General features: G+C 50.2%; 6 protein-coding genes across 17 annotated transcripts; 3 read left to right on the top strand and 3 right to left on the bottom strand.

The window, feature by feature from the left end:
- Positions 1-1,072: 1,072 nt before the first annotated feature.
- FOIG_04352 (DNA-directed RNA polymerase I subunit RPA1) lies at positions 1,073-8,450 on the top strand. 6 transcript variants are annotated; one of them, XM_031202540.1, is made up of 4 exons: positions 1,073-1,619; positions 1,679-3,402; positions 3,461-7,130; positions 7,185-8,450. In XM_031202540.1, the coding sequence occupies exons 2-4, from the start codon at positions 3,221-3,223 to the stop codon at positions 8,307-8,309; spliced, it is 4,977 nt and encodes a 1,658-aa protein (XP_031067987.1). In that variant the 5' UTR covers positions 1,073-1,619; positions 1,679-3,220; the 3' UTR covers positions 8,310-8,450. The 6 variants fall into 6 exon arrangements, with proteins under 6 accessions (XP_031067987.1, XP_031067985.1, XP_031067984.1 ...); XM_031202538.1 differs by having other exon boundaries at positions 1,679-1,766; positions 1,849-3,402; positions 3,461-8,390; XM_031202537.1 differs by having other exon boundaries at positions 1,679-1,766; positions 1,846-3,402; positions 3,461-8,390.
- On the bottom strand, positions 1,077-3,065 carry FOIG_04353 (uncharacterized protein). Its single transcript, XM_031202541.1, has 2 exons — positions 1,921-3,065; positions 1,077-1,866 (listed from the first exon to the last, which is right to left on the bottom strand). The coding sequence occupies exons 1-2, from the start codon at positions 2,771-2,773 to the stop codon at positions 1,262-1,264; spliced, it is 1,458 nt and encodes a 485-aa protein (XP_031067988.1). The 5' UTR covers positions 2,774-3,065; the 3' UTR covers positions 1,077-1,261.
- A 564-nt stretch (positions 8,451-9,014) lies between the features above and the next one.
- Positions 9,015-9,672, bottom strand: FOIG_04351 (histone H3; the record flags this gene model as incomplete). Its single annotated transcript, XM_031202534.1, has 3 exons — positions 9,489-9,672; positions 9,272-9,408; positions 9,015-9,212 (listed from the first exon to the last, which is right to left on the bottom strand). Exons 1-3 carry the CDS (start codon positions 9,562-9,564, stop codon positions 9,015-9,017), a joined length of 411 nt encoding a protein of 136 aa, XP_031067981.1. The 5' UTR covers positions 9,565-9,672.
- A 1,138-nt stretch (positions 9,673-10,810) lies between these two features.
- Positions 10,811-12,037, top strand: FOIG_04350 (histone H4). Its single transcript, XM_031202533.1, has 3 exons — positions 10,811-11,075; positions 11,183-11,320; positions 11,374-12,037. The coding sequence occupies exons 1-3, from the start codon at positions 11,066-11,068 to the stop codon at positions 11,535-11,537; spliced, it is 312 nt and encodes a 103-aa protein (XP_031067980.1). The 5' UTR covers positions 10,811-11,065; the 3' UTR covers positions 11,538-12,037.
- A 2,096-nt stretch (positions 12,038-14,133) lies between these two features.
- FOIG_04349 (uncharacterized protein) lies at positions 14,134-19,786 on the top strand. The gene is made up of 2 exons (XM_031202532.1): positions 14,134-17,171; positions 17,232-19,786. Exons 1-2 carry the CDS (start codon positions 16,508-16,510, stop codon positions 18,374-18,376), a joined length of 1,809 nt encoding a protein of 602 aa, XP_031067979.1. The 5' UTR covers positions 14,134-16,507; the 3' UTR covers positions 18,377-19,786.
- Positions 19,361-25,232, bottom strand: FOIG_04348 (3-phosphoshikimate 1-carboxyvinyltransferase). Of its 7 annotated transcripts, none has more exons than XM_031202527.1 (3): positions 20,380-25,232; positions 20,055-20,301; positions 19,361-19,999 (listed from the first exon to the last, which is right to left on the bottom strand). In XM_031202527.1, exons 1-2 carry the CDS (start codon positions 25,021-25,023, stop codon positions 20,236-20,238), a joined length of 4,710 nt encoding a protein of 1,569 aa, XP_031067974.1. In that variant the 5' UTR covers positions 25,024-25,232; the 3' UTR covers positions 19,361-19,999; positions 20,055-20,235. The 7 variants fall into 7 exon arrangements, with proteins under 7 accessions (XP_031067974.1, XP_031067973.1, XP_031067975.1 ...); XM_031202526.1 differs by having other exon boundaries at positions 19,361-19,994; positions 20,035-20,301; positions 20,380-25,220; XM_031202528.1 differs by having other exon boundaries at positions 19,361-19,994; positions 20,045-20,301; positions 20,380-25,140.
- Between the last annotated feature and the right edge of the window lie 527 nt (positions 25,233-25,759).

The raw sequence follows: 25,759 nt of genomic DNA, 5'->3' as shown, positions 1-25,759 counted from the left end.
TTGCCCACCATGTTGACTTCCAGATAGCTCTTGGCAGTGAGTGTGCAACTTCAATCTGAGTGGTGACTACAGCTGATAGTTGTCGGGTTATGGCTGAGCAGTATCAAACCAAGATATCCATTCTCGTACGATTACACGTTTCTTGTAGCAGGCTAGTGCTCTTTCGCAGTTCCAATCCGCAACACGATATACATATACAGTCCCATCTGCTTCGTTACCCATCTTCAGAAGTTGAGTGTGGTTTCGCGATGACTTCCGCCTTGCCTATCCCTGCTCAACGGTTTGGATGACATGCACCGAATTAGAGTTTCCCTGACAGACTCTAAACGGGATTCAGGCCATTTCCAAGTGAGCCGTGCACTGGTTATGATCGGTCCCCAGCCTAGGCCTTTCTCCTCGATCAGGGGTCCACGGAGATCCATTCCACTTGGAGCCTTCCAGACCATGCATGCCATGATGATCTTCAAGTCAAGGATCTCGAAGATCTATCTCATGGCTGATGTACGTAGGAAGTGTAGCCTCAGCCCGCGTCCAGTTCCAGTTCCAGTCTCGGTCTGACAATGGAAGGTCGCGCAAGACAGGTACGTAGAGCTGCAGCACCTAAACCGGCAAATTCCCCGAAATCTGCCTTCCATATTGGTTTGTTACTGCAGTACCTCCTGTATCCTTGTCAGTTGGTGGTGATCTTCTAACCCCCAGGGCTTGTTCATAATCCGTCGACCAAACTGCGAGTAAACCAAGGTACACATCTGGCTACTGGGTATATGGCATAGGCCCGTTGAGGCGGCCGCGCCCGGGGTTGCTTGTGTCCAGGACTCTACGTGTAAGTCAAAGTCCAGAGTCTAGATCGCAATAACAGACCCCTATTTCTATTCTTAGGATACCACTGCAACAAGAGCTTAGAACATTTATTGTTGAATCCCAAAGCACTGTCACACATTAATGACGCAAGGTTTTCAAGTATCTCGTGAGTTCCTCGGCTCGACGGGTATCAGATGCTTGTCACCGAGTCTGTCAATTGCAACCCCATGATCTCGCTCTTTTACCCATGGACCAAGGCACCTAGTAAGGAATATACTCGCCACATATTCTCAGTATCTGTGCAATATGTCCAAGTCATGATAGTCCAGAATATGGAACCTTTCGCATGTTTACAACCATTTATTAGGCAAGTTTATTAATATTTGAACCACATCCCTTGAGGAGTTCTGAGTTCTTGTTCTTGTCGCATCTCAGCGAACATCCATACGTATCTGTCTGTTTAGGCAAAGCCTTTGGCGAGTTGCCAGAAGTTGTCCATCTTAGTGCGGGCCAGAGCATCTCTCGCTTCCGAGTCTGTCTCACACACTTTACTTCCCCATTTTCTGAATGCTCGCGCCTTCTCTTCGCCCTCAAAGACAAGCTTGCATTCGTTCATCGACATATCCTTAAGCTCGCCGTTATCCTTTTCGGCGAGAAGCCAGTCGCGTGTGGCGCCTTGTTTTCCGTCTCGGTCTCTTGACGGCGAATTCTCGGTCCAGTCGATTCGGTTAAGCATGAGCTTCTTGTACTTCTTGATACTCCATTCGCCTCCTTCTACAATCACCAAATTGAATTTGGGGTGCATGACGCATATGCCTGTAAGTGCCAGTTGCTCAGCGTTCATGCCGATCTTGTAACGGTGTTGTCCATTCGCTAGGCTTCCAATCTTGAAAACCAGCATGTGAATTCCCTTCTCGGCGTCTTTTTGTTGATTTGTCGCGAGTTTGTCGTGTTTCTGATCCTTGGTGAGTTTCCTTTCTTCGTTTGTTTCGACGTGTTTCTGGTGGCGTTCCGCAATCTCTCGATTGACGCGCGCTTCGACAGCAGTTGGATCCTTGACAGCAACTAGATAAAACATTAGCATGTGATTGAGTCAACGAGATCGTATGTTAGACTCACCGTCACCAAGAACTCGCATCAGGTTGCCCTTCTTGACCTTGGGAGGCGGAGCTGGTACCAATCCCAAGCGAATTTTAGCTTGCATTTCTTTTAGCTCAGCCATTCGTCGTTGTCGCCTCAACTTCGCTTGTTCTCTCGAAGTCAGGAACATAGGCTTCGCCGCCGGAACGTGTCGATCTTGAGGTGGCTCGAGTGCGACCGGATGCTGAATATATTCAGTGATGATGCTGTCGGCCGTTGTAAGTTTGAGTTTCGAAGGGTCATCCAGCATGTCATAGCTTCCTCCGTCAACAAGTCCTTCATCCCACCACTCAATCTCTGGCGGTGCATCCACGACATAGTTCCTTTCAACATCTAGATCGTCGTCGATACCAGCTTTTCGAGTTTGCTCTGCAATTCGTTTTTTCATCGCCTCCAAGGCGGCTTGCCGACGAAGAGCATTGGCTTGGGCGATATATTTGCCCTTCTGGTTGAATACAAGTGATCTTGACTGTCGTCCCTTCCCTCCACCAGGTTGTGTTGAAAGACTAGGATCGTAGTAGGGGTTCTCTCCATTCTGCTTATTGACCAAGCCCGACCTCGTGGCGTCTTGCGACCGGACCTTGTCTGTTCGCCCACTTGATGGCATTGGCGTCGATTCCTTTGATTTACTTGCGGGCTTATATGATCCTAGATCCTCCAAGGCAGGATGAAGTCCAACGTTTAGGCCCCCCTTTGCCTTGCTGGTTCCGATTGCTGCGGCGACTCGAGCCTTGAGTGCAGCCATCCTGTCCGCAGCAGACTCGATCTTTTGCACTCGCGATGAGGCATCGTGGCGAGGGCCGAGCCCATGGGATTGGTTGTTGCGATCCATCACTGTAGCTCAACGATGCCTGATCGTTTAGTTGAGGCTACAAAGACACTGCCTTTACAGCTGTGCTAAGGAGCGCCTTTGGAAGATCAAGAATTTCAACTGCGAATTATGGCGCGTATCAGCAGTAAAAATTCGGTTGGATGGTCCGGCGATCGTGGTTTCGGTGATGCGCGTGCAATAGATACAGCTTTTAAGATGATGCAAATGGCAAGGTCAGTAAGAGCCATGCGTGGAGACGCTGAGTAGCGTGCAAGACTGGCTCCATGGATCGGTCTAAAATTCTGCCGGGCCGCACCGCCAAAAAATTGTTCTCTCGCAAAGGTCCCCACTGCCTCTACGATTTACCTTCACTTCGCATAGTGCACTGGGAATGGATTTCGTCAGTTAACCCAAAGACGTCGCTCAATCGCCAAATTATTCGCTCGAAAGGGCGGCAATAACGTCACCATGAATATCGCACAACCGGTCGCGTCCGGGGTAGAGAGCGTCGAGTTTACGTTCTTGTCGCCAAAGGAAATCCGAGCAATCTCTGTCAAGCGAATTGAGAATCCCGAAACCTTCGACAACCTTCTCAATCCTGTACCAGGCGGTCTCTATGACCCTGCCCTCGGATCTTGGGGCGATGCGCCGTAAGTTCCACTGGCATACCAAGATTGACAAAGACAGCCTCTCACAGCGCAATCACAGATGCACAACATGTAACTTGAACCAGGCTACATGCCCCGGCCATGCTGGACACATTCAACTCCCAGTGCCAGTCTATCATCCAGTATTCATGGACCAAGCTTATCGACTCCTGAAAGCTGCCTGCGTCTACTGCAAAGGATTCCGACTTCCTCAGAAAGAACTACACAAGTATGTGTGCCAACTAAAACTTCTTCAGCACGGCTTGATTCAGGAGGCTCACGTAGTGGGTGCCATTGGCGATAACGAGCTGGCCATCGAGCTCGGGGACTTCTCTGAATTGGAAAGTGAAGCTGAGGAGGAGGGCGGCACCAACTCGATCGATAACGTAACACGCGCAAGAGACAAGTACGTTGACAAGTGTCTTAGCGGTATTAAGATCAAGAGAGGCGACACAAAGAGAGGGAAACACGAGGGATCGAGCGAAATGCGTCGTGAGATTATTAAGGAGTTTCTGGCAGAAATCACCAAGCGCAGAGTTTGCGCTAGCTGTGGTGGCATTTCACCTTCATACCGCAAGGATCGATTTGTTAAAGTTTTTGAGAGATCACTATCTGATAAGGACAAGGCCAAGATGGCTCAGAAGAATTTCAAGCAGGCCGATGCTATGGCCAGGGTCCACCAAGCTGCAACCAAACAGAAGCCCGATGGATACTCATCCGACGAGGGCGTTGCAGATGTGGCTTCTCCTACTCGTGAGACTTCCCACGTTAATGGAGATATCACCGATCAGGACATAGAGATGATAGATGCGGACACGGCTTCTACTTCTTCTTCTCCACAGCGGTATATCAGCGCCATGGAGGTTCGAGCTCGACTCAACGAGTTGTTCACCAAGGAGCAAGAATTGGTTTCCCTCCTATACAACGCGAAGCCCCCGACCCGCAGCTCTACCAAAGTCACGCCCGACATGTTCTTTTTGACAACCATCCTAGTTCCTCCCAACCGCTACCGCCCCGAAGCTCGAACAGGCGAGTCCGAGATTTCTGAAGCCCAGCAAAATTCTCTTTACAAAAATATTCTCAGAGGCTGTGGAACGATCGCGCGTCTACACAGGGAGTTACAGGTGGGAAAAGCCGATGTCAACAGGATGCATCAGGCCTCAGCAGAGCTTCAAGAGTCGGTCAACGCGCTCATCGATAAGAATAAAAACCCGGTTCAAGGTGCTGCAGCGAAGCGCAACGAGGATGGCATCAAGCAGAAGCTCGAGAAGAAGGAAGGTCTCTTCCGAAAGAACATGATGGGTAAGCGTGTTAACTACGCCGCTCGAAGTGTCATCTCACCCGATCCCAATATCGAGACCAACGAAATCGGTGTGCCACCTGTCTTTGCGAAAAAGTTGACGTATCCCGAGCCAGTGACCAGTCACAACTTCAGAGACATGCAACAAGCTGTCATCAACGGTGTCGACAAATGGCCTGGCGCTTTCGCCATCGAGAATGAAAATGGCCAGATCGTCAACCTTCGCAACAAATCAGTCGACGACCGTGTGTCTCTCGCAAATCAGCTACTGGCTCCCACAAGCAGCAATGCTGCTAGGACCCGGAACAAGAAGGTCTACCGCCATCTGACCAATGGCGATGTTGTCCTGATGAACCGGCAGCCAACACTTCACAAACCGTCTATTATGGGACATCGAGTTCGAGTTCTCCCTGGCGAGAAGACGATTCGAATGCACTACGCCAACTGTAACACATACAACGCTGATTTCGATGGTGATGAGATGAACATGCATTTCCCGCAGAACGAAGTTGCCCGCGCCGAAGCCCTCCAGATTGCCGACACTGATCACCAATACCTATCTGGTACTGCGGGGAAACCTCTCCGAGGTCTCATTCAGGATCATATCTCGGTATCCGTTGCTCTCTGTAACCGCGACACATTCTTCACCAAGGGCGACTATCAACAACTGGTTTACAACGCATTGCGGCCCGAGAGTGGCCACATTGTTGGCGAGAGAATCGAACTTGTTGCCCCTGCAGTGATCCGACCTGTAGCTCGATGGACTGGCAAGCAGGTCATCACCACCATCTTGAAGAACATGCAGCCTCCCAACTGCGGCGGGCTTTCCATGAAAGCGGAAACGCAAATCAAAGCCAGTCAGTGGGGTGTTAACTCTGAAGAAGGAACTGTTGTTTTTCAGGATGGCGAATTCATCACCGGTATTCTGGATAAGTCACAGATTGGTCCCAGCTCTGGTGGTGTCATCCACGCTGTTCATGAGATTTATGGCCCGGCTGTTGCGGGTAAGCTCTTGAGTAGTCTCGGTAGGTTGCTCACGAGGTATCTCAACATGAGGGCTTTCTCCTGTGGTATGGATGATTTGAGACTTACGCCTGAGGGAGAGCAAGCACGGCGAGAAGCGCTTGTGCCTGCCGACTCAGTGGGTCTCAAAGTTGCATCTTCCTACGTTTCTCTCGAGCAGGACCCAGGTCCTAGAGATCCTCTGCTATTGGAGCGTCTGGAAGAGGTACTTCGCGACGACAGCAAACAAGAAGGTCTGGATCTTCTGATGAAGGAAGGTCTTAGTAAGATCACGGACAAGATCCAGACAGCTACCATGCCTGTTGGTCTCGAGAAGGCTTTCCCCTTCAACCAGATGCAAGCCATGACAACATCCGGTGCCAAGGGATCCAGAGTCAATGCCTCGCTGATTTCTTGCAACCTTGGTCAGCAGGTTTTGGAGGGTCGGCGTGTCCCTATCATGGTCAGCGGCAAGTCATTGCCATGCTTTAACCCATTCGAGACTCATGCTCGAGCTGGCGGTTATATCGTGCAGCGCTTCCTTACAGGGATCCGGCCTCAAGAGTACTATTTCCATCACATGGCCGGTCGAGAAGGTCTGATCGATACTGCTGTTAAGACGTCCCGCTCCGGTTACCTACAGCGATGTGTTATCAAGGGTATGGAGGGTTTGACGGTCGCTTACGATACCACCGTGCGAGATGCAGATGGCTCCATGATCCAGTTCCTGTACGGCGAGGATGGTCTCGATGTTTCCAAGCAGAAGTATTTGACTGATTTCAGCTTCATCCTGGAGAACGTCACATCAGAGGCTTCACAGCTCCGTTACGACCCCAGCGTTGGCGACCGCCTGGGAATGCACCGCGATGCGATCACCAAATACATGAAGAAGGCTCTCAAGCACACCAACATCAAAGATCCCAAGGCTCAGGACCCGATCTCAGGTCTCTTCAACCCTGCCACGACCGCGTTCGCCACATCTGAGAACTTCTACAAGGCCATGACTTCATACATCAAGGAGAACAAGGATGGCCTTGTCCGGGACAAATCGGATAAGAACAAGCTTGCACTCTCTCGTGTGAGCCTCAACAAGAAGAATGCGGAGATGCTGTTCGCGATGAAATACTTGCGGTCTCTTGTGGAGCCTGGAGAAGCTGTCGGTATCGTAGCGGGTCAGTCTGTTGGTGAGCCTTCGACGCAAATGACATTGAACACCTTCCATTTGGCTGGTCACTCTGCAAAGAACGTCACGCTGGGTATCCCTCGACTGCGTGAGATTCTCATGACAGCTAGCGACAAGATCTCCACCCCAGCCATGTCTATTTACCCAATCGAGGAGATGTCTGTAGAAGATGCAGAGATCTTTGCCAAGTCCATCTCAGTGTTGCCTCTTGGGTTCATTCTCGATAACATCAACGTTGAAGAGAAGGTTGGCCAAGGCAAGATTTACGGTTCGGCCAAGATTTACAAGGTCGATATACAGTTCTTCGACTCGGAGGAGTACACCAAGACATATGCCATCAATATCTCGGACGTTGTCGAGGCTGTTGAGAGGAAGCTCCTCCACCGGCTACTGGCTCTTGTGAAGAAGGACATCAGGAAGCGAATGACAATGTCTACAATGGCCACTCCCGATGTTGGCGCCAAGGCTGGTGTTGTGGAGACGGCTGCTCCCAATGCTGAAGCTGCCGGCAATTTCGATGATGATGAAGACGATGAGGATGGTGATGATGACGCGACGAATGCCAAGCAGCGAGCCAAACGAAGTGAGGCAGTGTCGTATGGACCCAACGATGATGACGACGATGCCGTGCAGCAGGAAATGGAGCGGGATGCCGGTGACGATGATGCTGATGAGGATGAAGATTTCGGTGGCAGCCCCCAGCAGGCGGAAGGTGACGGGGATGGTGACGATGTCGACTGGTCTGCAAAGGCACGAACCAACCGGGTCCTTGAACAATACGCCGAGGTTACAGACTTCTCGTTCGACGAGAAGACGGGAGCCAGCTGCAGTTTCACACTGGAGTACGATTCAACTATTCCCAAAGTCCTCATGCTCAACCTCGTTCAAGACGCTGTGAAGAAGACGGTGATCCAGGAGATTTCTGGCGTCGGTGCCTGCACCCTTGTCGAGGAGAAGGACACGAAGGTCATCCATACAGCGGGTGTGAACCTGCAGGCAATGCAGCGATACAGCGATTTCATCGACCCCAACCGCATCCAGACCAACGACATCGCTGCCGTACTGGCCGTGTACGGTGTTGAAGCAGCTCGCCAAAACATCGTGCAAGAACTTGCCGGCGTCTTCGGATCTCACGGCATCAAGGTGGACAACCGCCACCTGAACCTGATCGGAGACCACATGACGAGAAATGGTGGATTCACACCTTTCAACCGAATGGGTCTGAAGGGTAACGTCAGCCCCTTCACTAAGATGAGTTTCGAGACGACGCTCGCATTCCTCAAGGACGCTGTGCTGGATGGTGATTGGGACGATCTGTCTACGCCCAGTGGTCGGCTGGTGATGGGTAGACTTGGAAAGGTTGGCACAGGTGGCTTCGATGTTTTGGCGCAACTTCCCACATATCATGTTGATTCTTTGGCGTAATTTGGTCTGTAATAAAAAGAGTAGATACAATCAATTTGATCGATTATATAATACTTGTTCGAATAAGCCGTTGAATCCCTCGCGTCCGTCAACAGAGTAAATAGTCCCATGGAGCCAGTTTTGGAGGCTGTAGAAGTCGAGGTACAATAATGCAAATCTCCATCGGGTTTGACAATTGCACGATGCAGTCAGTTGATGATGAATGAATGGGTGAGCGAGTGACTTGGCACTTGCGACTATTTCCACAGGCTGTGGCGATGAGTCATTTAATATGGATCGTGACGGTTTGGAAATGTGGTAAATGTTAGGCTCCCCTCGCAGCCGGCTATTGTGCACTGTGTCAGTTCACGATTAGGCAATGGGACCAGGTACCATGTGGCGCAAGAATTCTGTTGACATCAATCAGACGCGCATGTGCGGTCAAACACGCTACGGTATTCACGTTTGGAATCGAGAGGGAGATGGCGCGCGATGGCGATTAAGCTACATACAATCCATCAATAGCAAATCACACGAGGGACGAGAAGTGATGATCAAAGACCGGTGGTCGATTGCGTAGGGCAGCTAACTAGCTTGCCATTTAATATACATCCCAACTGTAGAAAGCATGTTCCTCGTGAACGCCTTGATTATCCCCTAACCATGATATCCCTCGTTTCAAATCAAAAAGTCGTGATCCTCCCAAATACCCATGTGTGAGATCGCTTAGTTACGCTCACCGCGGAGGCGGCGGGCGAGCTGGATGTCCTTGGATTGGATGGTGACACGCTTGGCGTGGATGGCGCAGAGGTTGGTGTCCTCGAAGAGGGAGACGAGGTAGGACTCAACGGACTCCTGGAGAGCACCGATGGCAGAAGACTGGAAGCGGAGATCAGACTTGAAGTCCTGGGCAATCTCACGGACCTGTTTGTCTCATGTTAGTATATGTCAAGTGATGATTGATATATATTGGTGGTGCTCACCAGACGCTGGAAGGGGAGCTTTCGGATGAGGAGCTCGGTCGACTTCTGGTATCGTCGAATCTCACGGAGAGCGACGGTACCAGGCTTATAGCGGTGAGGCTTCTTGACACCTCCGGTAGAGGGGGCGGACTTGCGGGCTGTTGGTGATGATGTTAGTGATTATGTTTTTATGTATCAAGACGTGTCGCGTCGAGATGAAGTCGCGGTGAAGACTTACCGGCCTTGGAGGCGAGCTGCTTGCGAGGGGCCTTGCCACCAGTGGACTTTCGGGCGGTCTGCTTAGTGCGAGCCATTGTTGAAGATTGATGTGATGAAAAGGTTAAAAGAGGATGTGGTTGATGATGGTTGTTGTTGTTGATGATTGTGGGGGTGGAAGGCTGAAGTGGGTGTGTGATGCAGAAGGAAAAGTCGAGAGAGGGAGCAGGCGGGGGGATTCCTTTATACCTGAGTGTGCAGGCGGCGGCTGATCTGAGTGCAGTGGACCGTGCGCGCTGATTGGAGTGTGTTTTTTGCAATCACCCACCGAAAATGGAAATATGGGGCCCTGGCGAAAAATGCACCACTGATTGCAAAAAAAAGGTGCTCGCGTGCTAATTTTCTATTGGCTCCAATTTCCATTTGTCCTGTCTGCACGCGTAAGGTAAGGTAGCGCCCCACGCACGCTTGTCAAAGTCACCCACCCGTTGGAATCTGAATCTCTATTTTGCCAGGCAGCCAATGGCGAATTTGCTGTCCCAGGCCATGAATTTCAGTCCAGGCACCCGATTATTCCGATAATTGACTGAGGCGAAACTCGTCCCGGGGAAACGGGCCATAAGGTAGCCAGTCACAGTCCACTCTGGGGAACATGTCGCTATCTCGTTCCCGTTACAGTCTTTGTATGCCTTGTGTGATGTTGGATGTGATGGATTTTTTGGTCTTTGTAGTCTGCTGTATTGTAATGCTTGGTGGTCAGTCTATGACTGGCTGTAACTTTATGTGTTCTCAATTGCTTAGACTGTACGTAATGTTATTATGGTAAATGTGCAAGACGATAATTATTAATATTCTTTCCATTTAATGCCTTGGTACTCTCTTGTTGAGCTTTAATTGACATCATCGGATTCTTTCACTTTTTGTGTTGGTATCTGAGTATCAAGTTGGGCATTTTAAGTTGTTAGACATGTTTAATGATATAGTTTACCTTGTTCAACGAAACAGTAAACTCACACAACCGTAACGTAATTCGCCACAGACGATACACAATGAGTCACAATAGCTTAGAGTTTATGCCATAAGGTCTATAACAACATTTCAACAACTTTACCACTTTACAGTACGTCCATGTTACACACATGATCTAACAAACATATTGTGGTTAAAAACTACCCTACAACGAGACTTTACACTGGTGAGACAATATAGCATGAGTGGCTCAAGTTTAATTGGCTGGGGTGCGTGTTATGCTGCTGAGTGCCGGAAGCTTGAGAGCCTGAGACCGACCACCCCGCTTTCGATTTCAAAAATCAACGCAAGCCGAATTTTTAATTCGTCGGCTCAAAAATTCGCGTCACTAGGCACTTACGCTCACAGATCGCGTCGCCCGGCAGGGATCAAGATCACACAGTGGGTCCAGCCAACTGATCCCGATTCTGGCCCACTCGTACTTAAGCTCTCCCACTCCCGCGCTTCATTGCTACATCTCATACTCGAACACTTTCATCCAACGACTCTCTACATCCACTGCACATTACTATACACTACCAGTGTATACACCAACCACGCAACTAAACGACCAACTCTCCCTCTATCACAATGACTGGACGTAAGTAGCACTCCGCCTCTGCCTCTGCATACTCTCGCTCGACCACCACCGACGCGATGCGGACGCGCCTCGTGTTCTCCCTCCCAAGCTTACACTTCTATCAACAGGCGGCAAGGGCGGCAAGGGTCTCGGCAAGGGCGGCGCCAAGCGTCACCGAAAGATCTTGCGAGACAACATCCAGGGTATCACCAAGCCCGCCATCCGACGTCTCGCTCGCCGAGGTGGTGTCAAGCGTATCTCTGCCAGTAAGTTGCTCACCATACGCCGCAGACTCGACCGTGCCTAACACACCCGACAGTGATCTACGAGGAGACCCGCGGTGTCCTGAAGACCTTCCTCGAGGGTGTCATCCGTGACGCCGTCACCTACACTGAGCACGCCAAGCGCAAGACAGTCACATCCCTTGATGTTGTCTACGCCCTGAAGCGACAAGGCCGCACCCTCTACGGTTTCGGTGGTTAAGCTCGCTCTGTTTTACATGCTGTTACGAATCTTTGCGGTCGACTGCTTGCTGCGCAGGACCATGTAGGGTGTTTCATGACGACAAATGGGTCCGGTCTTGTTTTTGGGTGTTCTGTATCATAGGGAAACGGGGGGTTACATTTGGGGATAATCGAACATGCCCTTGAGGCGATCTTGATCATCACATAGTGCCAATTCTTCTAATCGTAGTGAATATCTTGCTGTACTCCGTAAATCATGTGTGAACCATGACCACAGCCACGCGCAGACTTGCTCGCGCCAGTGCCTACGCGTTCAGATAGTCGCGTCGGGTGGGATGTTTGTTATGTGCTGGTTCTGTTGACGCGAGTGGATGTCCTACCTGCTACATGCCGTTGTGACACGTTTACGGACCTAGGTCGCCAACAATGCTTTCATGAACGGGTCTGATTTACCTCACGATTAGGATAGTTGATGGCATTTTATGAAGTATTGCCTATCTTTATTTATCTATTATCGTCAAGAAGTGCGCCGTGCAGCTTTCCACATACTCCAAGTTGATGGGTATATTGTCGTAGAGCTTCAGAGGGTATATTTTGATGGAAGGATGCGGCTAAGGTCACGTGGTTTGGCGTTATCTCCTTTCTTTGTAGATGACTTCTAATACTCGCGTTCTGGGACGGTTTTTGACGACTTTCATATTCTGTGTCGTTGAAGCAAACTGCCTCTCTCTCACTATATTACGCATTAAAGCACTCCGCGCACATCAGTATCCAAAGTTTGGCTTCCGGGGGAAACGTAGGTCGACGTCTACAACAGGCAAAGCACCACTTAGACATTAACAGTGGAGAGATGTTTGACGGCTGGCTTCGACATAAGGCGCGCGTCGAAAACGTCAGCACCCAGCCATACCAGCCCCAAATGACACCTCTTAAAAAACACAATTCTATTGTTGGTCTCAATGTCAATGTATTGGCTCACTCACATCACAGACTGCCAAAGTCTCAGCCTACCCTGGAGGACGACGTCAAAAACTGAGTGTCAAGTTGGAGACAGCTGGTAGCCTCTCATTAACCGCTGTTGCACTGCCTTCACCAATGAGTCACTTCACTGCGTATTCATTGGGACCTGTCGAGATAATACGAACGCAACAGGCCTCGATGACTGAACAGATACCGTTCTGGAACAATCTATACCTCACCTTGTGATCAGTATCCTGGACCTTGGTAACTGCGACAGGAGTGAAATTGATGGCTCTGAAATTCGCCGATACGTAACGTATTTGCAACCCGTAGATACGAAGCAGGGGCAAACAGATCTAGGCACGCATGTCACTTGATAGATCAATATTCGGATACATCTCGTGCTCTTCTCAATCGGCCGAAGGTATCGGATTACGGAGCCTACGGGTGGCGAGAACAAAGGATCGTCGGGCCTGGACCACGTGGATGTTTGCTAAAATTAGAGGCCACCGCAGACGCAGACGCAGACACAACCGGGGGTGGAATTCCCCATGTAGGCTCATGCCTCGGTAGTATTCAAATGTATACAGGAGAGAAAAACGTTGGCATTGATCAACTATTACTCAGCCTTGAAGGTGGCTAAATGATGACGGGGATTACAAATGGCTCGAGAAGTTAGACATGATCGGATTACTCTGGAAACCCGAGAGCGACGGAGATAATGGCCATGGCCAAATTCATAGCCCAACTCTCGGCAATGGGGTTTGTCATTAAGCTATGCATGCATGAGCCCCCCCCACACGGACAAGCCGAACGGTGGAAGCTGGAAATCAAAGATCAGATCTATCTGTACGGCTAATAAATGTACTGTAGATTTCGAGATGGATATCTGGAAGCAATGATGGAACAACCATGTCGTACAGAGAAACGCCTTAACCAGTCAGCCGGTACCGGCTTACATCGAATCGAATAGTGTACTGTTTAAGACCCCTGTAACGTAGCATAACAATGCCTCAAGCATTATTTCTCACGCAGCTTGGGAATTGCTCAGCTCTGTTAATCTTTTACTCATCCTGTTCGCCGACGACAAATAAATCGGAGGGCTGAAGAGCCGGATGGCTGACAAGATGCTTATGTGCAAATTGCATCGTATCTAGTGCCGGAGGAAACACATTGGCATGTTACTCACACCGGAGTTGAGCACGGACAGGCGGTAAAGACTATTGGTAGTTACTATAAGCCATCGAATATACTGTGCGCGGGTAGGGAGATAGATGCTCAGACTCCAATAGTGATAGATGGATCGCCCGGTGCCGGCCTCAGCCGCCGCCGTTGCGGGCACGGGTACTGTGCTGAAATTTCGCCGCCAGCCCTACGCGGACCCAGCGGACGGAAGAGCAGCACCTAGTCCCAGGTAGGCCACACTATGGCTAAACGTTTGGTAGAGCTGAGAATTAGCTGACATTCATTTCACGTTGCAGTCGAGACTGTACATGTCACTTCTTAGTTCTCGGACCGGGGAAGCAAGATCGAGATGAACATGGCGGTGCAACTCAAAGTCATGAGCTTTTGCCGACAAAGTCGCACCCCCAGCCCAAATGACATGTAACTACATCTTGCATGTTTTACACAGACCCAGTTACGTAGGGTGGTTCCAACGATGAAGGATTTTAATTTCGTGCCTATGGCCCGTAAGTTCCATCCATATTATCCTGGTTCAAAGTGCCGAGTTATCACCCCGGAGCGTTTGCGGATTTATTGCCTGCCTACCTACATACTCATGCATCTTTCCGGATAGGTATTATTATCAGAAAGAGTCACACGCTCCCTGATCATCTATAATGGGAAGTGCTGTCCGAGCATCGGGGAACCGAAGTGATCATCAAAGCTGTCCGAGGAGTTAATCGTGCCGGAAAACCCGTTGTGCTGGGACATGGAGGCAGCTCAGTCAGTTCGCGGAGAGACAGAACACAAAGGCTTCTAGAAACAGGTGGGACCAAACAAGATCGATCTGGGCAGCTTAACAATGGACTCTAAAATCAGTGCTTGTGGCTTAGCTTCCAATGAGCCACACGTCTGATTGGCTGGAGCACAAAGTCCGATAGCATCCGACGGCTGATAGCGGATCGGTCAGGCCGAGAATGCACTGTAACGAAGAGTTTGAAGAAATGCTCATCCAATTATATCATTCCATTTCATCGATTGTTGAACTTTTCCCGACCAGCGAGATGCGACCAGGGTCGGTTCCTGCATCGAGCGAGTGTGTACACCGTATCCCCATGATCAATAGGTAGGATGGGATAGAGATTTTTTCTTTCTTGTTTTTGTGTCTTTACCCTATCGAGCAGTATCCTCCGGATAGGTGGTAACGCTTGAACAGGTGTTGTCTTGAATCAACGAGACAGTCACATACATGTACATGCATGGTATGGTTAGTCACACCATAGGGCGTGTCATACGACGACTCTGCAAATATTTTTCTTAGCTCCCCTGATTTGAGTTCCAAGGCTCCCCAGGACTGGCCAACAACTGGCAGCTAGGTCGAAATGTCGAACCGTGATGAATCAACATACGACGACATGTCTCATGTGACCTTGGCCAAGAGTCATCATGTGATTACAAATGGTGGGGTAGAGATTCGCATAGAGTGTGGCGGAATCTGAAAGAGTGGCGTCGGAACCAGATGACAAACCATGAGGTGTGGCTGTGCGAGGGAGCCAGCGCGAGGGGATACGTATCGCATCACAAAACAAAGGTGAAAGAAAGGATCGGCGGGGCTAGACTACGTCAGTGGAACCCTTCAAGAGGTCGAAAAAAACTCGAGCGTGCTGGGCCAGGCTAAGATTTTCCTGAGCAGCGTCAGAGTCCAAGGAATTGAGAGAGCCTATTGGGCACCGGTTCTGATGGGCCCCTATCGGCGTCAGAGCCCTGCAGCCTTGGGTGCAAGCTGGCCTTGGCCCTTGAACCCGAACCTTGAACAAACCTAAAATGATACGTACCTTTGCTTGATACGGGCATGCATCTCTGGATCCCCGGAGTGGAGTGGACATGTCCGTTGCGGGAGGCTTGGGGGCTTTGACGAGTGAGTCTCGGGGCCCAATTAGTCAGTCAGTCAACACCTCGCTGTTCGGTTTGCTCGTCTCGCGAGGAGGGAGAGGAAGAGGGACGGGATGCGATGGGACTGACGGGATATTTGAAATCAAGAGGAGAGGATTATACGGTCGCAAATTATCGTCAGTGCACCATTGAGAAGGGACTGGAAGCGACCTGAAGCAGCGGGAAGATCAGCAGCCATATGGTCATATCGAATGGTGACCCAGACAGACATCATCATCATCAGCATCATCATCCATGATCAATCAGCCATCATTCATCTATTATTTCACCAGGAGCAAGTGAGTGCACTACACTACACACATACCTACGTAGTAGTGCGTCGCATAACTGCCAATCCGCCGCTGACCTAGGGAAAAAAACGAAGCAAGACAACGGCTTCGAGTCTGGCGTGACGATATACATTATCCACACACCACGACATACTTACCTACCGTGGTACATTAATTACTTCACAACCTGTCGAGGTTGCATACCACACGCACACGGCACCCACCCTCATCGCATCCAATTGTCCAAGAGTCGTCAAGCCCACACCACCATTACATATACCGGGTTACATACCGCAAATCGACCTCACTCACTCACTCCCTGCTGCGGTACTCTCTTCCAGGTCTGCTGCTGGGGCATACGCTAGGTACCCAGCAATTCTTTCCAGATCCCGGCCTCGGTGTTGTCCTGTGCATCATCGAGTGGGCCCAGGGTCTTTTTTAGTCTCGGCCCGGTGGGGGTGCACCTAGTGACTTCATCGACTCCAGCACTGTTCTGTACCTACCTTATCCATCAGTCTTTTGGCTTCCATCACTCACACCTTGCTCATCTAAACGGTCCCTGCTTTCTTTAAAAAGCGACCATTCCCGCCTTTCGCCACTTTCTCCCAACTCTAAACATAAACTCATCTTTTACAACATCACCATGTTATCGATCCCTCGACTACATCAACAGCAACTTCAGCTCCAACAACAACTACAACACAACTCTTCCCACTCTCAGCAGCACCAGCAGTATCCCTACCCTCAGAACTGCCATACCGAATACAACTCTGCCGCCTATTCTGACCTTCCTCGATCGACTTACGAAGACGAGATCACTGCTTTTAGTCAACAACTTCCCACCGACCTCATGCAGCCCGAAACTTGGGGAGCACTTGCCCAGCAGACTCACAGGTTGCCTCGTGGGACTCATCAGCGCGAGTCTTCTTTGTCGTCTCTAGGGTCTTCAACAGCTGGGCCTGCCTCGCCCTTCAACCACAACACATCGAACCCACATATTGCAATCACCGACACAAACGACCAGAGCAACCCATCATATTATCACCTGGCCAAGTCGATGGCTCCCTATGCTGGATACCAGACTTGCGGAGGCTTGGAGCAGAATGCTATGCCTGAGATGGCATATCCAATCACTCTTTCAGGACCAAGCAGCAAGCCAAGAATGGACCGGACTTTGATGCAAGCTCCCGACTTCTCTGGTGGCTCATCGCGGTCACACCCTGCCTCAGTGGCGAGTTCCATCGCGGGTGACTCACCTGCTACTCCTACAGTTGGCGAAGCAGACAACTCGGAGAGAAGGCGAAAAGGTAATGCTCTCGATGACGGCCTCATGTCCATGAACACAAGCTCACATTCTTATTACCCAGGTTTTGCCAATGCTCCAAAACTTGACAGAACCATGACAGACATTTATGCAGACGAACTCTACAGCCCCAACTTTGCCATCACATCAACTCCTCCCTCTCAAACTCAGGTATCTTTATCACCTACAAACGATGTCTTCAGTCAGCGACTCAATGCCGCCAACAACCAGCATCTAAGTGCAGCTCAATCGCCAGTCTCTAGCAACTCGCGAGATAGGTCGCCTTTCAGAACTGGGTCGCCTCTCGCCCCTTCTCCCGCCCATGATTTTGGCAACCATGGACTTCCACAGAACTTGACGTTCAACAGTGCACAGCGTATGCGCGAGCAGAACAAGGCAAACCAAGATGCTCAGGTCATGCGTCAACAGATGAACATGAAGCAGGAGCCCGAGACTCCCAAGACCATCTCTCCCAAGGATGCTATTCTTGAGTTCAACGAGTCCGAGGGTGACAACAATTTCCCTTTGTTTCCTCAGAGTTCTTCGGGCTTCGATCTGGACCAGTTCCCAAAGTCTATGGTTAGCTCTCAAGAATCTATGCACGACACCCACAGCCAAAACCACTTCAACTTCCTGTCATCGCATGCAGCCAATGGAATTTCGGTGCCTCAACAGTACCCGTTCATCGCACACCCGCGGATGAACCACGAGACACCACCTCGCCTGAGCTCCGCTGGATCGAGCTCGAACGAATCGCGGAATGTCACTCCTGCAACCCGTCCCGGCAGTACTGCTGCTGACGGCGGCACTTACACTTGCACATATCATGGCTGCACATTGCGATTTGAAACTCCAGCGCTACTTCAGAAGCACAAGCGGGAAGGCCACCGACAGACCCAGAATCTTGGGCCTTCGCAACCTCGCAATATGGGTATGACATCTGCATTGTTGAACACGCAGGCGGGCCCTCATCGTTGCGACCGGATTAACCCAAGCACTGGCAAGCCCTGCAACACTGTCTTCTCTAGACCATATGATCTTACTCGCCATGAGGACACCATCCACAACGCTCGCAAGCAAAAGGTGCGATGTGACCTTTGCACTGAGGAGAAGACATTCAGCCGTGCGGATGCTCTAACCAGGCACTATCGCGTATGTCATCCGGACGTGGAACTTCCAGGCAAGCATCGTCGACGAGCCGGTGCTTGAGTTGCACCCGTGGCGTGCGTGGCCCGGCTCAACAGGCCAGCCGGCCAGCATAGCATACTCGCCAAGAGACAAGCCTCCTGCCGATGAGAACCCCCTGAAGACGGTTCAAGGCACCCCAGGATTGGCGCCGTGCCGTTACTCTGGGCTCCCTAGATGATGCCGCATGACGTTGACCACCGTCGAAACAAGGCTTGGCGGTTGTGGACCGATCACCGCAAGGCTTCAGTTTGCTTGAATCGGGTTGGTCGACAAAGTGCCAAACCGATAGCGCCCTGGGCCCTAGTGCGGGCAGGTGGGTCCAAGGGTCCCTCCTGCAGGAAGGGTCCTTTCCGGTCAATCTGGCTACGTCATGAGCCATCCACCCATTACGGTTGTGACATCATATGGGCCCACCCAAGTCTCAGTCACCGACCAGCATCCCTCCCCGATACTCCCTTATGATGACATGGCGTCCGTCATGGATAGCGGACTGTCATTCGTTGTCATTGTACATTATCCTGATTCCAGTTGTTTCGTCTGATTTGGCACCTCATCGAAGGATATTTCCTATGCGACTTGTATGTGTATCTATCTCTTGTACTAGGTCATCTGGCCGGCCAGAACTACCTCATGTTTAATATGGAAAAGGTTGGATTGAATTGGATTGGATTGATTGATTGGGAATTGGTCTAGACAAAAAGAAAACAGGAGCGTTTGGGTTTTGTTTACTACAGCGAGTTTTGTCTTTGTCCCTTTGGGCAGATGATACCTAGGATTGGAATTTGAGTCGCTTCTGCGAGTTCAACGTCATGATGCCTGATGACTGCATTGACAGGAAAGACCAATAGCGCTTCAGCCGTTGAACATGGTCGGAAACAGCAAGGGTTAGCTCATTACTGTACTTTGTTATTTTTGGAGATAAGCGACAATTATAGATGATGTATGATATAATGCGACAACAGAAAAAGATTATCATGATGAAAGACATGCAATTTATTCCCCCAGCGTCTAATGATAGCCATACCGTGATGCATATTAATGCTGCAAGTAAGCAACCCCTAAGTTTAGATGCTCATAAACAGTTGGCGCTAGCTAACACTGCAGATCTGACCCTTGAAATCGATCATAAGTGTGCATTGATGATGGATGCGATTTATTCTACTGCCGATCAGTATCAAGCTCACCCTCCGCTACCTTTTGTCGTTGCAAGGAAACCGAAACATTGCTATATCTAGACCCATGCAGAGAGGAGCAAGGGAACTGTAACCCTCGTGACGTCGTTGCTTAACTAACCATCACCGTAATATTTGAAAGTAGTCTGCATAAACTAGTCCGATGGCTCCATAGCAAGCATCATCATGTTGTTCTTTCTGGTAAACTCTTCAAGTTCTTGTTCGGCTTCACAAGTGTAATTTCGTCACAGATATCCACTTGACGCAATTCTTAAAATTTAGGGTATGGAGTTGCACATATGCCTCTTTGCGGCACGGCATTAGGTAGCGTAGGTAGTCTGAATAACGTCACAGCTTGGGGCATCCCATTTTCCCAGCTTTACCAGAAGCAGCAACATCTGACCGAACGACGTAGTAATGAACAACATGCATTCTCTCTGCGAATAGTAACGCACACCTCACCTCACCTCACCTCACCGCACCGCACCGCACCGCACCGCACCGCACCGCACCGCACCGCATCGCACCATAGCCATACCCCTTCCTTAGCTCAACTCAACTCAACTGATCTCTCCACCAACGCCATAGTCTTCTTGCACCTTATATCTGAGCGCCCCAGCAAGCAGAAACAAAGTGGCCGGCATCGCAGGAGCCCACAATTTGTGCCAAATTACGTCGCCGTTGTTTTATTCGAGTCAAGGCCTTCCATCACAGGCCGAGAACGGCTGCGCGGGCGTTCTTGTAAAGGGGTGTAATTCCCGTCCAGAGCTCAAACTGAAATAGACCAGATTAGTTGGGTGAACTATCCTTCCTACCACAGACAAACTATAGTCATGTTATAAGTGAACTTACCTGATACCACCCCTGAGAGGCAAGAACCTCTAGCCCTGGAATTGTGGTCCAGTTACCGGCATCCTCTGCCAACTGCATTATCGGGGTATGGCTGGGTTTGTATGCCATCTCGAGGAGGACTCGGCGCTCTTCGTTAATAGCTGGCCGACTGAGCACGACAGCTACGAGCTCCCGCAGAATTGGGTCGATAGGCCGATCAGCGGGAATAGTACTGATGACGACCTTGACGTTCGGCGAGACCTTGTCTATGTCTGAAGCCTGGCTCAGGCCTTGTAGACTGTAATCACTGGGGAAGTCGGCTGCAAGTGCGTCTGCCTTGGCCTGGTTACGAGCGGCAATGTAAATCGGGCTGAACCCCAGAGAGTGCAGTGCAAAGACGGCAGCTCGGGTAGTCCCGCCAGAGCCCACGACCATGGCTGCCCCCCTTGTATCCGAGTCTGCCTGTTCCTCGATACCGGCGTCATGAAGAGCGTGTACCATGCCTCTCCAGTCTGTGTTGTCTCCCAAAAGTCGTCGATGGCCATTGGTGTCAGCTTTACCTAAGGGAACAACGGTGTTGACAGCTCCGATGGCCCGAGCTGCATCAGAGAGCTCGTCAACCTGACTCATGATGTCCAACTTGAGAGGTATGGTGACCGAGGCGCCTCCAAAATCAGAAGACCTCAGCACTTCACGTACGTCCTCGATTTTGTCCGTCTCAAGACGATGGTACTGATGAGGCAGACCCATCTGCTCGAACAAGGTGTTGTGAAGAGCAGGCGAGCGCGATGCTGAGATGGGCTTTCCAAACAGATAGAAATTGTATGGGTCCAGGTCGCCGAGTAATGCCAGAGCACGGCGTATCTCAGCCGCGGACATCTGGCCTGGTGCGGCCTTGAAGGGTAGGGCCGGATGAGACACGGGCGTCAAGAACCGGTTCAGTACACGACTCAACTTGCCAGCTTTGCCCATGTTCATGACAATCATGGGTGTCTTCTGCGCTTCCTGCATCCGAGCTTTGAATTTGGCAAGGTCGAAGTTGTCCTCGGGAGTGCGAGCAATACCGACCAACTTGATGACATCGCCGTACTGGAGAGCCCGATTGTAGTACTGAATCCACGACGCATTCTTCCAAGACATAGTACCCTTCGGGTCATGGTGAGAGGCGATTATGCGTGAATACCCGCGAGATTCTGTTATAGACTGGATGATGTCGTCGGGAAGCGTCATTTCAACATCGACGTACTCCAGACCCATCTGCAAAGCCAGGCGGTAGAGTTGGAGACCTTCTTCGTAGGCACTGTCAGGGAATTTACCACCCTGAGACTCGGTCCTCAACGTGAAAACGATAGGTTTCTTCGCTGAGGCGCGAAGAGTCGAGATCTGACGAGTAACAGAGTCAATGGAACGATCCTGGAGCAGATCAACCCTTAGCTCGACTGCGTCAGAGCCAACCACAACCTCTGGCACTAGGGCAACAGCCTCGTCTACGTCAGGCACAGTCAGAGACACAAAGAAACTGTGGTCTTTGTTCAAAACGTCCTTGAAATGAGAGTTTCTGCCCGCAATAGAATGCACGAATTGTTGGAAGTCGGAGGGAATCTCCGCCTTGGAGCCAGACGATTCGGAGTGCGGACTGTAGTAAAGATGTGTGCTGCACTCGTTGTAGAAGTCCTTGCGGCGCAAATAGACCTGTCGAATCTCACTGGTGTAGGCCGGCCGGGTTTTATCACGGTTGAGATATTCAACCACTTGGTCGGTGTCGCGGTGGACTAACAAGACGTTGCCACCGCTTTTGCCGTAGCTCTTGAGCATCTCTCTGGCCTCCGGAGTCTCGACCAGACCGCCACCACAAGAGAAGATATGGCCAGTCTTGTTGTTCTCCATGACATCCTGCAGAAGTGCCAGCTCGTCCGCACGGAAACCCTCCCACCCACGGTCACCCCTGATCATTTCGGGAATCGTCCGCCCAGCACGCCTCTCCAGCTCCTGATCCAAGTCGATGAATTTCCAACCCAGAAGCTTGGCCATCCAGTTACCAGCGGTAGTCTTACCGGCGCCTCGCATTCCGATGATGAAGACTGAGCGTTCCAAAACTGCCTCTTGACTCTCGTGGTCATCGTCATCAACATCTGGCTCTTCACCGACCAGGTCGACCTTGAAAGCTTGGGAGAGAATGTCCCACCACCCTGGCCAGGTCTTGCCAACGCATTCCCTCTCCGTGATGACTACAGGGCCAGGCGAGGCAACCGCAAGGACACTAAAGCTCATCGCAACACGATGGTCATCATAGCAATGAATACCAACCTTTGGCGTCACTACACTGCCACCTTGGCCCTTGCCGAGCACCTCAATGCCATCCTCAAGCTCATTACATTGCACGCCAAACTTTGCAAGCTGGTCCTTCATAGCAGCAATCCGGTTACATTCTTTGACGCGTTGATTAGCAATGCCCGTGATTCGAGTTGTCCCCGAAGCGACAGCGGCCAGGACTGACGCCGTGAGGAATGCGTCTGTCATGGGCTCCATATCAACGTGAGCAAGGCCCTTGAGTTGACCAGGGGCAGGACCAGTGACAGTTGTGGAGTGGTCAGACTGCTCAACATAACAGCCCATAGGCTTCAGGACATCAACAGCGAAGCGGGCATCCCCCTGCAGGGACTTTGAGCCAATATTGGGAATTGTACACTTGGTGCCAGTGATGGCGGCAACTGCAAGCGGGTAAGTCGCAGAACTCGCGTCACTCTCAATGGTGTACTCCTGAGGATTCTTATAAGTACCCTGAGGGATATGATAGGTGTTGGGCTCATCCGAAGAAACCTCCACGTTGATACCGAAGGAGGCCATCATAGTAATAGTCATATCGATGTAGGGCTGGGAGATAGGCTTGCCTCCAACCAGACGCAGTGTTACAGGGTTCTTGGCGTAAGGAGCGGCCATGAGAATTGATGAAACGTATTGTGATGAAATGGTCGCGGCAAGCTCGATGTCCCCCCCCCTGAATCCACCAGCGGCATCAATTCGCAAGGGTAGACTGTTCTCTTTACCAAGATACTCGATTTCGACACCGTTGGAGCGTAAGGCATCAACCAATGCGCCGATCGGACGAACCTGCATTCTTGCATTGCCGGTTAGAACGTTGACACGAGATTCCTGGCTAGGGGAGGCAAGGGCGACAACGGTAGTCAGGAAGCGGGATGCTGTGCCGGCATTCCCCAAATAAAGAGGGTCTTTGCTTGCTCGCAGATTGCCACCCTTGCCTTCAACGACCAGGACCTCTCCAGCTTCTTGCCAGGAGTAAGATGCGCCCCCGAGCTGATGGATGGCCGAAAGCATGTACTCGGTATCATCAGAATGGAGGAGGTTCTTGATGCGGCAAGTTCCTGAACCGAGGGCGGCTAGGATGAGAGCTCGGTTGGAGATGCTCTTTGAGCCTGGCGGAGCCACTGTGACGTTTAGATCTTTAGGAATACCAGGGGTGACTCGAATGGATGATGACAAGATGGTCCGGATTACCTTGTCTTCCACGACGCTGGCGCGTGGCTCGTGACACTTGCCAATGGCCGAGAGCAGAACAATCTTCTTCTTCTTTCCATCGTTCTTTTTATCTACACCCATCTTTTCAAGAAGAACATCCACAGGACACTTCTTACCAGCTGTCAGCTTGATGACACGCTTGTCACGGAGTGAGGTTGGAAGATCGTAACTGGCGATGCACTTGACTAGCCTGGCAACTGCACCGGGACGCAAAACACCAAGGTGACGTGCGAGCTCTGCTTCCTTGACCATGCCGATGGCAACGGCCTCGCCGTGGAGAAGTTGTGGCGTCAAGATAGCCTCGAATGCGTGGCCAATGGAGTGACCGAAGTTGAGAAGATTACGGAGACCACCCTCTCGTTCATCACTAGACACAACCTCTGCTTTGACGCCCGCTGAGCCGATAACGATGCGCTTCAGCACATCTCGGATGGGGTCCAGGCGGCTTTCGCCCTTGGATCGAACGCATTCAAGGATGCGAGCTGCTGATTCCTCCAGAACAGTAAACTCAGTCTCATTCCAAATAGCGGCGGTTTTGACAACCTCAGCCATACCATTGATGAATTCGCGGGCGGGCAACGTCTCGAGGAACGTCAAGTCAATATAGATACGCTTCGGCTGCCAGAAAGCGCCGACAAGGTTTTTGCCCATTGGAGTATCAATGGCAGTCTTTCCACCAATCGATGAGTCAACCATGGCGAGCAATGTCGTGGGAACTTGGACGAAGCGGACACCACGCATGAAGGTAGCTGCAACATAGCCGATCATATCTCCCATAACACCTCCACCAAGAGCTATAATGACCGTGTCGCGGGTGCATTGTTGGGAGAGCATCCAATCCTCTATCTCGGCCTTTGTCTCACGGCTCTTGGAAGCCTCCCCTGGTGGGATGGTGTACGTGAGCAGCCGAGTGGCTGTTGCCTGGGAAGCGGCCTCGAAACGAGCTTGGAAGGCAGGCACATATGTGTCGAAAAGATTGGTATCTGTGATGAGGACGTAGGTCGACGTAGGCGTGTTCTGGAGGAGGTCATCAACAACAAAGTTAAGCCACAGGCCGTGATCGATGATGATATTGGGCTCGCCTAGAATTGAGATCCGAGTCGGATCTTGTCTCTCGGCTTGAGCCATGGTCACAGCAGGCCTCAAGATGATCCAAGATTCGCTTGCTTCTTGGTCGCGAGGATTCTATTGAGTTGAGGTTGGAAGTTGTTCGTTGACTGTGGATTGGTGGAGCAGGGGATCTAGGTTGTGCTGGCCTGTGAGTAAATTTTGGAGGGGTCTGCCCGATTACGGACCAAGCTCTGACTCTATGACGAGAAGAGACTAGTAAAACGCCGAGAGCTTAAAACTTGAGGAGTAAAAGGAAGTATATGAGTAAGCCTTACCTCTCTTACTTTTATTAATATTAATTATATTTATCCTTAACTTATATTTCTTTTATTATATTAATTTATAACCTAATTTAATTTATTATTAACCTATTAATTTAGCCTTAATATATTAATATTTATAGTTTTTCCTTTAATATTTAACTTTTTTTTTTAATTTTTTTTTTTATTTTATTTCTTTTTTCTTATCTTATAATAAGCCTTAATTCTTATAAGAAAATATTTATAGTATTAATTCCCTAAGTATTATTTAATTATATTTATCTTTAACTTGTATTTTTTTTATTATATTATTTTATAACCTAATTTAATTTATTATTAACTTATTAAGCTAGCCTTAATTTATTAATATTTATAAATTAAGGCTACTTATTTAATTAAATCTTAAGGTTTAAGGTAATAATTATATAATCTACTAAGACTTAATATTAAGGTTATTATATTTTTTAATATAATATATAATACCTTATATTATA

The sequence above is a fragment of the Fusarium odoratissimum genome, assembly GCF_000260195.1.
Source record: "Fusarium odoratissimum NRRL 54006 unplaced genomic scaffold supercont1.5, whole genome shotgun sequence".
Classification (NCBI taxonomy): Eukaryota; Fungi; Ascomycota; class Sordariomycetes; order Hypocreales; family Nectriaceae; genus Fusarium; species Fusarium odoratissimum.
Note: the sequence above shows the minus strand (reverse complement) of the source record. Positions and strands in the feature narration are given on the sequence as shown.